Source organism: Cupressus sempervirens, chromosome 8 (genome assembly GCF_028749045.1).
Source record: "Cupressus sempervirens isolate cs-2001-9-10 chromosome 8, ASM2874904v1, whole genome shotgun sequence".
NCBI classification, from domain to species: Eukaryota; Viridiplantae; Streptophyta; class Pinopsida; order Cupressales; family Cupressaceae; genus Cupressus; species Cupressus sempervirens.
Window position 1 is genome coordinate 810,889,697 of NC_143125.1, and position 17,723 is coordinate 810,907,419.

At 36.9% G+C, this 17,723-nt stretch overlaps 2 protein-coding genes across 3 annotated transcripts; both read right to left on the minus strand.

Moving 5' to 3' along the window:
* Nucleotides 1-398: 398 nt before the first annotated feature.
* LOC149544881 (SNF2 domain-containing protein CLASSY 4-like) lies at nt 399-10,716 on the minus strand. 2 transcript variants are annotated; one of them, XM_089795438.1, is made up of 6 exons: nt 10,486-10,643; nt 10,147-10,224; nt 4,367-5,808; nt 3,638-4,027; nt 3,000-3,161; nt 399-2,833 (listed from the first exon to the last, which is right to left on the minus strand). In XM_089795438.1, exons 3-6 carry the CDS (start codon nt 5,771-5,773, stop codon nt 815-817), a joined length of 3,978 nt encoding a protein of 1,325 aa, XP_089651564.1. In that variant the 5' UTR covers nt 5,774-5,808; nt 10,147-10,224; nt 10,486-10,643; the 3' UTR covers nt 399-814. The 2 variants fall into 2 exon arrangements, with proteins under 2 accessions (XP_089651564.1, XP_089651563.1); XM_089795437.1 differs by lacking the exon at nt 10,147-10,224 and having other exon boundaries at nt 10,486-10,716.
* Nucleotides 10,717-12,123: 1,407 nt separating this feature from the next.
* Nucleotides 12,124-12,432, minus strand: LOC149544882 (LOB domain-containing protein 2-like). The gene has a single exon (XM_089796020.1). It carries the CDS (start codon nt 12,430-12,432, stop codon nt 12,124-12,126), a length of 309 nt encoding a protein of 102 aa, XP_089652146.1.
* Between the last annotated feature and the right edge of the window lie 5,291 nt (nt 12,433-17,723).

The window sequence follows — 17,723 nt, forward strand, 5'->3', positions numbered from 1 at the left end:
TAAAATAATTTGTAATTAATTGAATTTTCTTACATCTATAAATAATAGATCTAATTATTTGTTAAAAAATAAGAATAAAATTATAAATGCAAAGTTTAGATGGTCAAAGTTAAAAAGCTATATTTTTGTTTTTCATTTTCTAAAACAAGAATATGACACATCAGTTAACTTTTGATTATGTCAAAAATCTTATTTAGGTCATATACTATCATCCTAAGTAACATAGATTTTTCATATTAATTTCACCAATTACATTTAACTATTTTTTTATCAATCAATTTTAATCATCAATTTTTATATAATTTTTTCTCAAATTACTATACAATATTATAATTAAAGTATTAAATTCAGTATTTAAATTCTAATTTCTAATTATTAAAAAAATTATAACAAGTACATGCCATCATAAACTCATTCCTCATATTTATAATTATAATCCTTCTATTTTAGCAATCCCATGTTATTTGTAGAAATATCTTTTAACAATTTTGTTACGTTAAAAAAAAAAATTGGGTGAGGTTTTTGCATCCCTGCCCTGCCGATCCCCAATCTTGAAGTAGTTGTCCTGCCTCTATTGGACAAGAAAATTACAATCGGAGCACGCTATATCATGGTAGAGAGTCTCCTACTAATCGATCTATTTTAAATTAAAAAAATTCACTTTGAAGATCTATAATACATATCGGGGTCGGATTCGACGATAAATCAGAGGATTACAAATTGACTGTTCCTATCTTGTTCATATTGAAAAACAAGACAAGGGCATATCATGTCACGTGTAATGCCTGTTTTCTTGAAGAAATATGGTTAATCATTAACCAGCATAACTAAAGAAATTATCTTTTAAGTTATGGTACCCCTGGGGGTACTCTGACTTTGGATTTCTCTGTCCTTTCAGACGACGGTGTTCAAAAATACTATGAAAAGTTTTTGTTTCCTTGTCTGATTCGACAAGTTTATCGAGGATTTTGTCTTCACAGCGTATCGTCTGCGTTCCACCACTAGCCTCCATATCTTCTCCCGTGCCTTGAGAAACAAAAACTAATGTTGACAAGCAATCTTTCCAGACTGTTCTTTGATACTTCTCTTCCTCCATAGTCCCTGATGTGATGAGACGATATACATACACTTGCTTCTTTTGCCCCAGCCTGAATGCTCGACTAAGAGCTTGCTTAACTATGGCTGGGTTCCAAACTAGATCAAGGAAAACTACCCTTGAAGCCCCAGTCAATGTAATGCCCTCAGAACATGTCTTGATAGATGCACACAAAACACGGGCTTCCCCTTTTGGGTCATTGAATTGATCGATAATTGATTGCCGTTCATCCAAAGAAACAGTTCCATCTAGCTGTAAAATTTCCTTCCCTTTAATCCACGAAAAATGGGCCACAAAAATCTCCACCAGAAAAGCTAAAGGTGGTATGTTCTGACTGAATAGCAACACCTTTTCTTCCATTACTTGGGATAAATTAACAAGGTCAAAAACAAATCTGGTTTTTACACCTTCATAAGGATCTTTCCTTATGGCTTCCAGTGTAGACGCATCAATGTCAGAAGAGAGCCTCTTCATACCAAAATCCCTACAGAGTGATGGATGGATGGACACACAAGACACCATAGTTTCAAATTCAAAATTGCTGGCTCTCTCATGATTGTTTGCTTCAGTTATTTGATCTAAGACAGACTGCTGTATAGAAGATGCTCTCAAAATTACAGTAAAATCCTTTAATCCGGGTAAGCTGTTAAGAATCTTCCCATCATAACAATGAACAAAATCATCAGTCATTAACCTAAATTTTGCAAGAGTTCTATCAAATTCTTCTTTTCCACTCTCGCTTCCATTCTGAATTTTATTCCCAATTTCATCCATGAAGAGCTTCCTTAGCCTGTACATGCTGCTGTTAGCAGTAACTTGACCAGGTGTTGAGGATAGGTTCAAGTTTTTACCCAAGCAGCAATGGACAAAATTTGGTCTTACCAGATACAACGTGTTGAAAAGCTCTCTAAAGTTGTTCTGAAAAAGCGTTCCTGACAGTATAATGCGTAGTTTTGATTTAAGCTTTTTCAATGAATTCCATATATTTGATTTACTATTTCGGGCTTGATGACCTTCATCAAAAACAAGCAGGCCTGGGCTCCCTAAAAGCAGTTTTTGAATATATTTAGCCTCTTCAGGTAGGCTTGCATTTTTCTCACAAGTTAGGTGTACAAAAAGCTTATAGCTAATAACAAGGACACTTTTTCTTCTGTGCCACTCACGTAGCATCACCAAACGCCTGTAGTTTTTTAACTTTTTCCCCATAATCTGGTTGCTCTTAGCCAGTTTTATGATCTCTTCATATTCACTGTTTGAACAAATTTCATCCCAAAAGGGTTTTGATCTGTTTAGCAAGAAAACTGGAATGTCAACACTCCACTTCTTGAACTCTCTAACCCAAGGGTAAACCATTGTTTTAGGAGCAATAATCAAAGGCCTGCATCTGGGAAACAATTCCAGGTATGTCTTAAGAAAACTTATAACAAGAAATGTTTTGCCTGTGCCTGGAGCGTGAGAAATAACACAACCTCCCACCTCATCTGATGTAGGAAGCTTCACCTTTTCTGGAATCAAACCTCCTCCAATATTTCGCCACAAAAATTCAAATGCGTCTTGTTGGTGAGCATACATGTTTGCTTTTAAGCTTGGGATTAGATTCCACACAGAATTCTCTGGAGGATGACTTTCAGCGGAAGAGTTTATACTGTAGTCTTCGAAGTATAGGTTTGGGGAACACGACGAGTCCTCTCCATGAACATACTCCTTTCTGCTTTCATTTCTTCCAGTGTTTACAAACTGCAAAATTGGAGAAAATCGCAAGTAAGATTTACAGAATTTTATTACTTAAAGCTGTGCTTCCCTGGTTTATATAATTTAGACTTAATGAAATATATTGGATATAATCTCTCTGATTATTCAATTAAAAAGCAATTTGTCTTTCTTTCAGGATGAGAATAGTTACCATAGAAGGTAAAATGCTATCTATTTCTTGTCTTACAAATTTGCAAATTTTGCAAATAATTCCTATTTCTTCATCTAAAACAAACATATGATCTTCCGTGCAGTACATGTCATACATGTCCAATTTGGCTTCAGGAAAGTCCTCGGCATTTTTACAGTTGATCTGATAAGATATTTACATGGAACATTAGTGTGCCAGTTAACCATCCATCATATATATGTGCATAAACATGAAGATCCAGTTTGTATGATTAGACACTTCAAACATGGACATGAAAGTCATTTTACTCATAGGACTTCCAAACTTTTATGATAGCACCTGGTACAACAAAATGAAAATATTGCAAGCATAGAAGGCAAAATCCTTGTTAAAAAAGATCAATCTTAAAGCATAACTTTAGGTTTTCTAACCAAGAAGCGTTCAAATTGAGATTGATATCTGCAACACAATTTATAAGGCTAGCACCAAGAGATATAATTGATTTTCTTGAGTCAGATTTATGTCTAATCACAAAGACAAAGCTATTATGTGAAAAGCGGGAGACTATTGCATTGAAGTTATTGACTGATTCAGATTCTGGTCAAAAAGAAGATCATTGGAAATGAAACTCACACCTCAAGAACACCGAAATTACTTACCTTGCTGCCTGAACTTAGTGTTTTCCCATTCAAGGCCAGCTCCATGTCCTTCCACATTTCCTCCAAATCTTTGTCTTCTTGTGATTTCTCCTGGTTTTCAAATATATTCTCAAATGCCAGTGGTATGTTTGCTTCTATCTCAATTTCTGATAAGAGATGCAAGAAAGGCAATTGTGTTTTCTCATTAACAACAGGTTTCAAATCTCTGCTACGTTTCTTTTGTCTTGTATCAGCATTTGTGTCACCTTTCCCATTTATGGATTCCTTAATTTTTGTACCGTGACCTTTCACACAATTAACAACCTTGGGGTATTCCTTAATTTCTGTTCCACGACCTTTCACACGGTTAACAATCTTGGGGTTTCTGCTTCCATCCATTTCAATAGGATCCTGAACAGCATCCAAGATACACATTGTAATATATTAAATGAATTGATTTGCAGTCCACGACAATACTGCCTATTACAATCAAAAAAATACAAGATTCAATGAATATATAACTGTGCTCACACACAAAAGTTTGCCAATAACAAAAGCTAATTAAATACTAAGCAGCAGAGGCACATAGACCATTTGTTGACAAATTTGCTTTTAAAAGAAAGATTTATGTACTTTTGAAATAAAAAAATCTATAAACCTGTTATCTTAGGTTCTTCTTTTAAATGTCCATATAAATTGATTATTTTGTTAGCCAAGAGTTCCCCCTGGAAGTAAAATAATATTACATACCTGCTCTTTTAAGGCCTTGTCCATTGCCTTCCACATTTCATCTAAATCACCATGTTTTGAAGGTGATTCTGATTGTTGTTCAGTATCCAACACGAGGTCGTTAAATAGCAGGTCATTCTCCTCAAAAACTGGTGCTGACACTCTGCTATTCTTTCGATTTTTCAAATATTCTTTGGCATTGCTTCCATTTTTTACTTTAGCATCCTTTTCCAACTGTATATTAGAGTTGCTTCCATTTTTTATTTTAGCATCCTTTTCCAACTTTATATTAGAATTGCTTCCATTATTTACTTTAGCATCCTTTTCCAACTTTATGTTAGAGTTGGAACCATAGTTGTTCTCACCAATATTTGCAATGCAATTTTTAGTGACTAACTTTTCTAAGCTTTCAATATCTGATGTGTTCCTCTGTTTATTTAAGAATGGACGAGTCTCCATCTCTTCATCTTCTGAGTCTGAAATTTGAAGAGGCCTTCTTCTCCTAGCTTCACAAGCACTATATTTTTCCATTCTGGATTTCTGAAAAAGCACCCCAGTCTTTGCATTGTCACAAAATAACTTTGTTATCTGCTTCTGCACCTCTAGCTTCACCAAATTCTCAAGATCACATGCAATATGGTTTGAGTTATTATGATTTTTCAGGCAATCTTGAGACTTTTTACTAATGCGCTTTTTTCCACTTTCTGGAATCTTTAACTGTGGATCAATTTCACAATTCCTAGCCTTATCTCTTTCAAATTTCCTAGGCCTACCTCGTTTTCTTTTCATGGGACTAACAGTTCTCTCTACCTTGATTTCCTTATTTGCTGACATTACAGGCTTTTCCCTATCACTTCCAGTGTCAGACACCTCAATAATGTCTGCTTGTTGATCCTTTAGCCGATCTTGAGACTTGTTGTTAATGTGGTTAATCCGACTTCCTGAAATGCTTGAGTGTGAGTCTCCTTCACATTTGATAATGCTGTCTTCTTCACACTTCCTAGGCCTACCTGATTTTCTTTGGTTCATAGCACTAACAGACCTCTGTGTCTTGATTTCTTTAGCTTCAGGCGTTAGAGGTTTCACAACATCACTTTCAATGTCATGAAAATTCATGAAGACTGTTTCTTGTGTCACAGGAAAAGTTTTGGAAGCCAGTTGGCATATTGTTTCCTGAGCTGACCTTGTTCTGCGGACATTGCTCTTCTTTAAGTGAACTTTAGACATTATGGTAATGCCACTATCACCTTCATTGTCATGAACCTCAATAAAATCTACTTGTTTCGCGGATTTTTTATGGCTCTGTTGACAAATCACTTTCTGAGCTGACCTTGTTCTCCTGGCTATATGTGCATAATCCATGCTAGGGTCATAAGGCAAAAAACCTTTGCTATACCCCTGAGAAGACTTTCTAGTTGTGATCCTCATTCGTGCAGGTTTCAATATCCTGTTTTAAATTTAAACTGTAAACAAACCAAAGATAAATAAAAATCAGATCTGCATTTACTGTTTGGAATAACCCATGAAAATCTTTCCAAAATTTTAATATCAAACACCACCAATATCAGCATTACAAATTAAGCAGACAGAGCCCAAAAAACTATCTCCCAATATCAGGTGTGCGATACCCCATTTTACATGCAATGCCAATAATGTCCAAAACTTATGCAAAACAAAAAAGAACTTCACCTTGGATGCTTAGATAATTCGTGTAAATTAGATTTTAAAAAACTAGCATTAAGCAACTCATACCATTAAGCAAAAAACTTCATTTAAAATCTGATACCACTAATATCAGCACAGATAAGATAATATAAGATAAACTATTAATGTCCAGCAAGAGACCACAAATGGGCCTAAGTGATTGAAGATACAAACAGGGGCCAGAAGGCAGCAAGACCACCAAACGGTGTCTGAGAAAAAGCAAACAGACAGAGCAAGAAGCAAACAAAGAGAAACAAACTACACAAGTGAGGCTACAAGACTGCGAAACAACTAACAGTTCATAATCATCAAAAAATAGCCTAGAACCGAAGGATAACTATTTGTGTGCGGAGAAGTTTGAGCCTGTCGCTGGAGAGAGGGACCACTGTCGCTGATGGTGAATGTGCATATGATCTCTTTGTGGCCTCACCAATCTGGTGTAACAGTGGCATGCCCCCAGCCCGATTGGTTTCTCTGGGTGAGGTAACCACAGTGAAGAATAAACGGAAGAATACCAGAATTTCCCACACTACATGCACAATTCACATCCAAAGACTTCAATTAAGACTACTTCCTAAAAATATCAATTTCCCACATTAGTTGATTAACAGATATCATGTAAACTACATAAAAAATGTCTTTCTAGCATTAAACGATCAATAGCATAAATCAAACATCTCCATGAAAATGCCTTCAACCATTAAGCCTTTGAGATCATTCTAAATACAGCTGAAATGAAATCACCAATGCCCTATGTTACCCTGAGTTTCTAGGACGGGGGGAGAGGGAAATGGGTTTCTAGGACAGATTTCTTTTGGCCTGAGCAAGGGACGGCAGGGGACACACACACACACACACACACACATATATATATATTCATGAATTTTGTTATTACATAACACTGTCACTTTCATCATAGCAACATAATTTAAAATAATCAATTTCATTCATCAAATCAGCATAGAACATAGCATCAAATCAAATCATCATTTAAGAATAGGAACATAAAATGACATCGAAATAGAGAATCAATCTACCATAGATGGGAGATATGTTTAAACTTTAGAGCCCTTGCTTGTGGTTTTAATAGTAGAATTAAATTTATTGTGTCAAATCTTTCCTAGCCAGGTAGCAACCACCTAGTCTGACAGTAATCAGCTACAATTTGTATTTTTGGGCGATTATTGCTGCTATTGGAGCATTATCAAAGCTGCAAATGATTTGAGTATTCCTCAACCCAGCAGTATTAATTTCCATCTCTGCAATATGAATATCAAACATAAGTCTAATTTACAATTATTTTCAAGTCTGGTTTATTGAACAAAAGTCTGAGTTTTCAGTCATAATTGAATGCTAAGTTTGTAATGACTTCCAAAACAAAAACTTTCAACATATGTTATGTTATATTATTATTCTTAATGACTTCCAATGCATGGGGCTTGTGAATTGGAAAAAAATCACCATTTATTAATGCTTTTTTAATTAAATTTTAATTGGAATCGGAAACTTCAAGCAGTCCCCAGGATGGACAGGAAACAGCTATGGAATCCACAGGACTGTCAACACCAGCTGGAAACACGTTGACCATTTCCAAAGTTTCGGGGACATGTTTCTCATTTTCTCACTTCAGTGGGAACAGCTTGGAAATGTTTCCGACTGTCCCCAAGTCCCCGAAACAGGAACAGTTTCGGAAACCCAGGGCTTACGGATGGAAATGTGACCCCAGGTAACATAGCCAATGCCATCCATATTAAACTCAAGAGAAAAATACATTCAGATGTAGAAGATCTAATGCCCTTTGAGTAAAATATTCAATTACATATGATCAGTTGTGCAGCAATTGAATTGCAAATGAGTTCAGGAATTGAGTCTAGACCTATACACATGAAAGTAACTTCTGAGATTGAAAAACATAATGACCCAAGTACCATAATAGATTACCCAATCATGGCATCAATATCACACAGATACATAAAATCACAAATGGTATTCATGTTAAACCTCATAAAGCAATGCATTATGCCATTGAACATTCAAGTATCATTCCTGTAAAATATCCCATGAAATTGGCTACAGAAAACTGCACTGTAATAAATTCATGCCGAGAATTGTTGACACAAATGTTCGCACCCATGCTTGAGGTATGACCCTCAACCAACCTTGTGTAACATAGAAACAACCTCTAAGTGTGGGACTTGTGCTTTGAGGTTAAATCTCCGGAGAAGGCCAACTTCCTTACAATTAGGATACAACTAACTACTGCTTTGAGGGAAAAGAGAGAATCAATGCATGAAACTAAAATGTTGAAAGGGAAAGGGGGTGATGCACCAGATTGAAACATGGTTACTCTCTCTGCCTAGGACTGCAATATACATGAATAAAGCACCTAAATACACTAATCTTAACTCCAACATGTTGGCAAGAACTAATAAGATGTTGCAGGGAAACATGTTCACAAGACAATATTCATGAGCAGGATAAACATAACATGTGAACTTGACAAAATAGAAGAGAAATAATCCAGACAAGGCAATAAAATGCACAATATATTAGACTAGCAAAATAACGTAAATCAAAGATTTCTATTCATGAAAGGCATAAACGGAGTTACAAATCCAGAGCATAATATTGTTGTAATGAACCAAAGAAGAACTCACACAGAAGAACCTAGAAAATATGTACAAGACTGCCTTTTAAGGATATCGGACATAACTCAGATTACAACAGTTGAGATCAAACCCCAACTACAATGGAGTTAGGTTACAGACTTGCTGTCAAGAAAAAAATCAGATAAAATCTGATTTTGTGTGTACATCTGATCATTAAATGACAACACACGAACAGAAATGAAGGAACTCTGCATGAGGAAGTGACAACCCAAGTAGAGTAAATGAAAAAATCTGATTTTCATGCATATCTAATCCATGAAGTGATAGGAAATGGGCCAATAAATGCCCCTGCACTTAATAAAATCATGACCATACCCTCTGCAAGTGGCAACATAGGAAGGAAAAGTGTTTGTGTCGCATGCAAAACCCAAAAAATGCAGCTCAACAATAAATATTCTGCTCTCGGGTTGGGTGCAGTCACCAGAAAAATTAACAGAGGCAAAAAAAACACCACATTTTCGGCCTGCGCATGTTCGCACCGCATATTTCCTTCTTCCAATTTACTTGCAAACATGTGAAATGTCGAAAACACAATGCTTCTGTCAAGAGCATATGTTGAAGAAGCAATAAAATATTACTCGATGGGAGTTATCAAGTAACTCATGTGGAGGGTCTAAAACCCAATAAAAATACAATTAAACTTGTGTTTGTACATTCCCAGAAAGCCCAATCTTAATGCTATAACAACTAAATCAAATACCTTGGAGGTACCTCTTGAAATTATCCAACCCTAATGGTATGACAAGAGAATGACATGCTAGCAACTACACTCTATGCCCTATGGCATATCAAATGCACGCAATACCCAAAAGTATCTGATGTAACAAATCCAGGAGATACCCACAAGATAAAGCTAAAACATCCAACCCTATTACATCAGATACCCACAAGTAAAAGCTACAAACATCCAACCCATATACTCGACATATAAATGAAATGCACAAACGTATACTATGTGACTACCCCATACTGAGAAGAACTTAAAATGTCCAATATTTGTATCACAACTGAAAGAGCTACCCACAAGTACATTTTAAAGATCACACAATAAAATATGCCCAAGTAAATTCCAAGAACGCCCACTTATAATGTCATGAAAAATGATGAAGTCCCAACAAGTAACCTCTGAAAATATCCAATCCGAATTGGCAAATGATTGAAGTACTCATACATTCTGGGAGAACACAAACTTGTATGAACAAAGACATCCCGTGGACTGTCACTCCTAATTCTAAGAGAACTGAATGAAATCCACGCAAGCACCTTTTTTAAAATTTACAAATGCCATGACAAATAAATGAAATGCCCATATGTGTGTTGAAAAAATTATCCAATGTTATTCTTGAGGAAATGCATGAAACACAAAGAAGGGCGTTCTGAGAGTATCCAATTCATATGAGCTAGGACATATGAAATGCCCATGAATACCTCCGAAGAATATCAATTCTGGTAGTGCACAAAAATGCTTGCAAACCCACTACAACTGCATTCTAAGAACACTCACTCCTGTTCATAATCCAATTCTAACAGTATCAATGATAAATGAATCAAATTTACTCAAGAAGAACAACTGTTATGAAAGAAAGACCCACAAGTACATTCTAATCCTACCCAATCCTTATGCTATGAGAAATGCATGAAATGCCCAAGAAAGAGAGCATTTAATCCAACTTCTATCGCATATCCACCAAAATACGGATTCTGCATGAAGTTTCATACCCTGTAGCTCGACTCCGACAAAATTCTCTTTACGCAAAACAAACATACCTCCATATTTCTTTGTCCAAGTGTTTGACCCTGAAGATCTTCATAGCTGCTGCGTTGCAGTCCCCTGTAGTCCCGGCGGAAAAGGGTTTTTTGAAAAAAGCACTAAATCTAGGCACGCATGCCATGAAACGATTGCACGCTTTAGGTTAGTCTTTCGATGGGGTTGGTAGGGTCAAAGTGAGTCAATGGCTATAGGGGCGCCGCGATTGCTTGTGTCAACACATTTTTTAACATTTAAAATTTTAATAATGAAAACAAGAATATAAGTGGAGTCTGGCTTTTAATTTAATTATTAAATATTAAAAAATTCTAATGCGTGTTTAGAAAATTATGAAAAATGATGGAAATTATCATTGAAATGGTAATAAATATGAAATAAAGTGATGTTATTAATCATAATAATAATTTGGGAACATTATAAGGGCAGTAATTATTATTATTATTATTATTATTATAACAAATGTCATGCAGTGACTTGTACTTGTCTTATAGTTAATTGTATATTGTTGGTAAACAGATTTGTCACAGTAGAATTGGCCCAACGGAGTCTGTGGCAAACCATTCACAACAGTTGGATAGGCCCTTGATATGCGGCCTTCCTCTGCGTTTAGAGGGGCAGCGCCCTCATATGATATAATTTTGAAGCTTTTCAAATAGATATAAAATTAAAATTGGAAGGGGAGAAAGCTCATGATGACGAATGCACCACACGACTTCAAGGCTTTCCCAAACTACTAAATTAAAACCACTAATAACAACAATCAAGATCTACGCTTGAAAACTATTACTAGCACAATGTTGATCCACAGATTCATAAACATCTACACCATACCGTGATAATGCTCACTACAAAGAGAATCAACATTCTAAACAATTTAGATTTAGAATCAGAGAACTCAAATCTACTTCTTTTATTTCCTTGCACCAAGAAAGTAAGAAATAACTGATTACACAAAAACAACAATTGTACATACTTTCCAAAAATTGCTTTGTGATCAGAACATAAGTTTTCTCCTCTATCCAAGTCCAAAAAGTCCTCTGTAAGATGAAATTTTTAGGAATTTATAGCCAATTTAGAATAACCAACTTTTCGGGTTCGTAACTACCCAAAAAGTTGGAGTTTGGACTACTTGAAGATGGTTCGTAACCAACTCTAACCCTTAAAGCTTAACTACAGTTAGAAAAACCAAAACTAGAGATAACTCTAAAGTTGACCTTTTTACAAAATACATCAATAAAATTCTAAGACAACTTTATCCTAAAACCAATTCCACACATTTTCGCTAAGAAACATAAATCATGATCCTCTTCCTTCTATACCTAAGTTTTCATCTAACATTGACTGATCATAAACATCCGTTGAATTACCATCCCCGGTTAGATGTGTTCCCTGGTCTCCTCTAATATCGCAAAATTTGAATTTATAGCACCTTGGTGTACAACAAAGTGAGGATGATAGTAGTGAGGCACCTCCATTGTTGTAGGAAGCAAAGAGTTGTTGTTGTTATGATGATTGAAATCTTCTTCTTCTTCCTTTTCAGGGTTTTGAATCCCTCTTATTCTCTTGTGTGAATGAAGAAGCTTTCTATAAAACTCCACCTCATTAGACTTCTTCTACAACTCATTCCTGAAATAATCCTACTGCTGTTTGTGAAAGGCCATGCTGCCATAGACAGGCTCTCTGATCCTCCACTCTGCTTCCCAACACAAGGAGTTCACCGCCATCTTCTTATCTTCAAAGGAATCCAGCTGGTTCAGTATCTTCAACACATTACTCACTCCATACACCTTGTGAACTGCTTGAAATCTTCTCGCTTCCTCTGGAGGGAAAAATGGTGCCAATGGGCAATCTGTCGTGCACTTCCTCCTCTGATGCTTGCACGCCGCACATGCTTGGTTTGGTGCCAAACTTACCAGATTGTTATTATTCATGTTATTGGATCCCATTTATTCCCCCAAATATGACACACCCACAAAATGTTTTCCTCCAAAACCTTCAATTTCTCCTTCAGTTTAGTTTTTCTCTCTTTTCATGCCCGAGCCAAGGCATCAACTCTTGCTCTTGCCCTCTCACGGAATGTTTGGAGTTCCTCATCATCAGATTTGTTTTTCTTATGATGATCATTATTGTCAATTGATGATTCAAAATACTTTGGAAGCTTCTGTGCTGGCTTAACCTCCCCAAGAACCGAGGATTCACAGCTACCATTTTGATCACTAGAATTCTTCAAGCAAATTTTGCAGGTATTCTTCGATCTATGAGCATCAAACAGCATGCGTTTATCTCTGTCTGAAAGACATCTATATGCCTTCAATTGTGGCCAAGAAAGGTAGATAGCAAATCAGAGGTCATTGATTTGGTCAAGTCAGAGCAACAAACACACCCTTCAATGTCAAACAAAGAGCTCAGACACAAGCTTAAATGCACCCTCTGCTTTGGGATGCTTCTTTTTATCTGGATGCAATGATAATGCAAGTTGGCAATATCTTCTTTTAATCACACCAATGCCATCATTCTCTTCTACCCGATTTTAGCCTTGGGATGAGAATTCTCCATCAAACAAAAATCTGCTACAGTTGGAAGCTTCTTAGTCTATTATGAGCATTCGTTGTTGAATTAAGATGGAGGAGAAATTTTTTTGTAGATGCTTTCCAACTTGTGTGGTTCTGTTTTGAATTTCTTTGACTCTCATTTGCCATTTCCCCAAACAGCTCATGCATAATGCAATAATATCGTGCCAAGTGGATTCATTGCATCATCCATGGCTTCACGCTTTGCACTAGACTAGATTTTATTAAGAAATTATCATTGTCATCACGTAGCTATGCCTCTCTGAGGTATTCTGTCAAACAGATTCTACGCATTTTGATGTTTTCAATGAGCCGGCTGCATGCTAGGAAGATGGGAGTTACTTTATAATCTCTGTTTAAGAGCATTGATTTCTCAATGGTTAGAGAAATATTTCATCCTGCACGACTACTTATCAACTATGGAGTGTGTTAAAATGACATGATCCTCCTTTGATTTCATGCTAGCAATATTTCAGACATAGTGAGAATTACTTAAAAGCTCCACTCTCCACCTGCAGCTTGTTAATGTATTCTTCAAACCATTATTGTGTTGGTTGTATCTCAACACCATCTATGAGTATATATGTGAGATATACCCACGCCAAGCGTCAGTATTCCCTCCTTACTGCGTGCAGGATGGATGTGGACATTTTCTCAAACATTTGGAAACTTCCTCTGCTCCTAACTTTCCTCGCTTGCGGCTTTATCTTTGTATCGTTCTCACTTCAACTATGTTGTTTTGGGTTGGTTGCTCTTCACTAGGATCAATAGATAGAATGTTGGCATGCTGCCTAGCCGTCATGGGAGTTGCCAATAGAAACAATCTTACATTCTGGGTTAATGATTCCATAAGCTTTTCATTCACTGTGCGCATAAGTGAGAGACATGATAACTGCATTCCAATCCTTGTGAGTAGCGAGTGTTATCTTTGTATGTGATCTTCATTAATGATTGTAAGATCATCATAACCATATTCGAAAATCTCCCTAATTGCATTGCCAAAGCGATGTCTTTGAAAATTGATAATCATCTCTAATTGTATGCCTTTGGTTTTATGCCTGAGATTGAAAGTTACGTCTCTATTCTGCTTTGGTAGCTATCCATAGACATTTTTACTGCACATTCTTCTTGTGTAATGATTTCCAAAACCTCTGTCAGGAACTAGTTTTAGATTGCATCTTTCAATCTTTACTTCCAGCCGGCAATTAATTGGAAGTTGGAAATTAAGTTCGGGTTAGAATTAGGTTTAAAAGTTTGAGTACGGGGAGAGAGAGTGCTTTAGTACATGGAGAGAGAAAAAGTGAAACTCAAACCCGAAACCTTAACCCGTACTTCTCTCTAAAAGTTTTAGTACGTGGAGAGAGAAAAATGGGAGGAGAGAGAGTGGAAACTCAAACCAAAACCTTAACCCGTACTTCTCTGTAAAGATTTTAGTATGTGGAGAGAGAAAAGTACGAGGAGAGAGAAAATTTGATTTTTCAATAGGACTAATCTCTCTCTCTCTCTCTCTCTCTCTCTCTCTCTCTCTCTCTCTCTCTCTCTCTCTCTCTCTCTCTCTCTCTCTTACTGAATAATTAATATAATTAAACTCCTCTGTAAAATATTTGGGTAACAGCTGGCTCTAACTGGGGACAAGGATTGTACAGGACGCAGAATGTGTAGACACCTAAAAAACCTTTAGAAAATAAAGTATTTTTATTTTCTAAAAAATTCCTGATGACATCATCATTTATTAATTAATTAATTAATTTTTATGCCATTAAATCCCTTTATCTTAATTAAAAATATTTAATTAAGGAATCCCTCCCAAAAATGTTTAAATCTTATTTAAACATTATTTCCTTATTTATTAATTATTTAATTAATAAATTGACCAAAAAATCAAAAAAAAAAAAAAAAAAAAATTTGCCCAAAACTTGGCCAATTTCCTTAAGACCACTAACCTCTTCCAAAATCTTCTAATCCTTCTTTAATTTTAATTAAAGGCTAATCCCATCATTTCCTACCCCTAATCCCAACTCAAAATATTTAATTAAGATTAAATATTAATCCTCATGTTTATTAAAAAAGTTTTAATAAATATCTCCTCAACCCAAACCCTTGAAATAAATAAAACTTTATTTATTTCCTAAAAATCTAATTTATCCTCATCCTAAGAAGTTCTAGACTCTTCTAGAAAGTCTTCATCCTCATCCTAGGAAATTCTAGACTATTCTAGAAAGTCTTTATCCTCATCCAAAGTCTAGACTCTTCTAGAAGATGTCTTTAAACCTAATCCTAATCCCCTCCTAACCTTGTCACATTCCCTAAACATGGGTTAAGAATTACTAACCCAAGCCAAAGTTAACAAATATCACCTCCATCTCCCATAGCTATCATCCCCATACCATCCATCAAATTGCTTAAAATCCTTCCACTTCCCGCAAGCATCAAAATCCCACCACCTATCAAATCCCTTCAAATCCTATCCACATCGCCTCCAAGCATTTCCCAAATCTCTTGTAATGACCCTTATGCATCCATCTTCTACTCACCCATCTCCACTACTGAATCTCCCATCTATCCATTCGCTGCCTTTGAAGAATCCATCCCTTCACCTCCTATCGCACCATCCACTCCAAACCAATCCTATCAAGATCCTGCCCAAAAGCATGTTGACATCCCCCAAAGCATAAATGAAGATATCATCATACCATGTCTTCCATCCATAGTGCAGTCACCATCTCCTCCATCTCCAAAACCTCGAGCCATATCTCCTCCACTACAAGATATCTTGTCATCCCACCAGCTACATCAAGATCCTATCCTTCCATCTCCCCCGCTCCATGCTTCCATCTTACCACCTATCCAAGCTATTCCACCATCTATAATCTACCCTCTTGGTTCATTTACATTCATCCACGGTGGCCCTCTCTCAGCAGAAGAATTAAGAACAGTATCTCCCCATTGCAATACACCTAATAAATCACTTCTACCATTTTCTGCAAGCAAAAAGTTTCCTCAGCTTGTTCAAATGCTCAATCGATGGCATTATCAAGGTCAAGGTTTAGGACCACAAGAGCAAGGAATCAGAGAGCCTATTATTGCACAAAAAAATCTAGGATTTCATGGTCTTGGATATGTATCCAAAGGCTCACCATCTAAAGGTGTTGGTACACCACACCCCCAAACCAAGCCTATCTCCAAGCCCACCATGCCAGCCTCCCATCACTCCTTCAAGAAATCTTATGTCATCCCCCCTCCACCATCTTTGCAACCCAAAACAACCTACCATATCCCCCCTTCATCCGCTAAATCCATTTTGGGTCCCTATGTCCCAAAATCTACCATCCTCCATCCTCCTATCAGCCATCATAAAAATCCTATTCCATCCATTTCTATGCAAGATCAACAAAGGCACATATCATGGCACATCATCCATCACCATCCCCCTACATGCTCTTTCATACCCTCTCCATCTCACAAAGCTTCTCTGAACCATCTTCCCAAAGCTTACCACAACAATGTGAATGCCAACTTCAAAATGCATAAAGCTAAAAATCCACATCCTAGGCAATCATATGTCTATTCTAAAAGACATACTCCAGAAAGGAAAAATCCAATCAAAGAATGCAAAATAATGCAAACGCCTATGAAAAGAAATACCAAAACCATGTGGATCCCAAAGAAAAAAGTTGAAACCCAATGCATAATGGCATCCACCATTGCTAATCCCCCATCTTGGGTGCCGATATCCCCAAGCATGCTTCCACAAATCCTCCATCACGCCCGCATCTACCATATATCCCCCATATGCTCTTTTCACACCTGTCCCAACATGTGCCGATGTTGCTCTTGCAAGCATCCCCATCTCATGCTCCTTTCCAGCATTTTCATCCCTCCATCTCCTACCATCAATCCCATCTAATCCGATCTATTGCATAAATCACACATTTGGTGTACCAACAGCTAGCAACAAAATTGAACATTCCAACAGCCAGTGACAAATCCCAAAAAAGCCAAAATAGCTGAAGAAAGCCAAAATCATTCCAGCTAAGTCCAAAGTCAAAAAGTCAAAAAAGAAAAGAAAAATAAAGCGTCCACTGGTGAAAACTTGGCAATTCAAGCGCCTTGGACAAGTACCATGATGAAAACATGGCAAACAAGCGTCATGCGTAATCCCGCCATCCCCAGCTTAGCCTATCACCCTCATGCTTTTGGTCATCTCTTGACATCCAACTCCATCTTCCAATCTATCCACCTATCCTCCATTCTCCAACTTCCATCTCACACCATCCACTAATCTTATGCAGCTTCAGCCAATCATCTCAGCTATCATCCATCTCCCTAGCCCCTTCAGCTTTTTCCATCCTAGCTTCAATCCTGTCACATCCATCATAAGACCTCCTTCCGCATGTTATCTTCTGATTGGGGGCACTATATTCCTTGGACATCTTGTCTTGTCCATCCTCCCTTGTCATTGGTATCTAGCTCTAGGCTATCCTCATGCAAACCCAATGTCATCTCTTTATATCCATCATAATCCTAGCTATCTACCATCCTATCCAGCCATCTCATCCTGCTCCTCTAGCTATCCTTGGTCACAAAATCTCTCATCATCATTGGATGCATCCTGCCAAATCCATATCTTTTGCTATCACCCCACCCTTAGCTTTCGCATCTTGCAC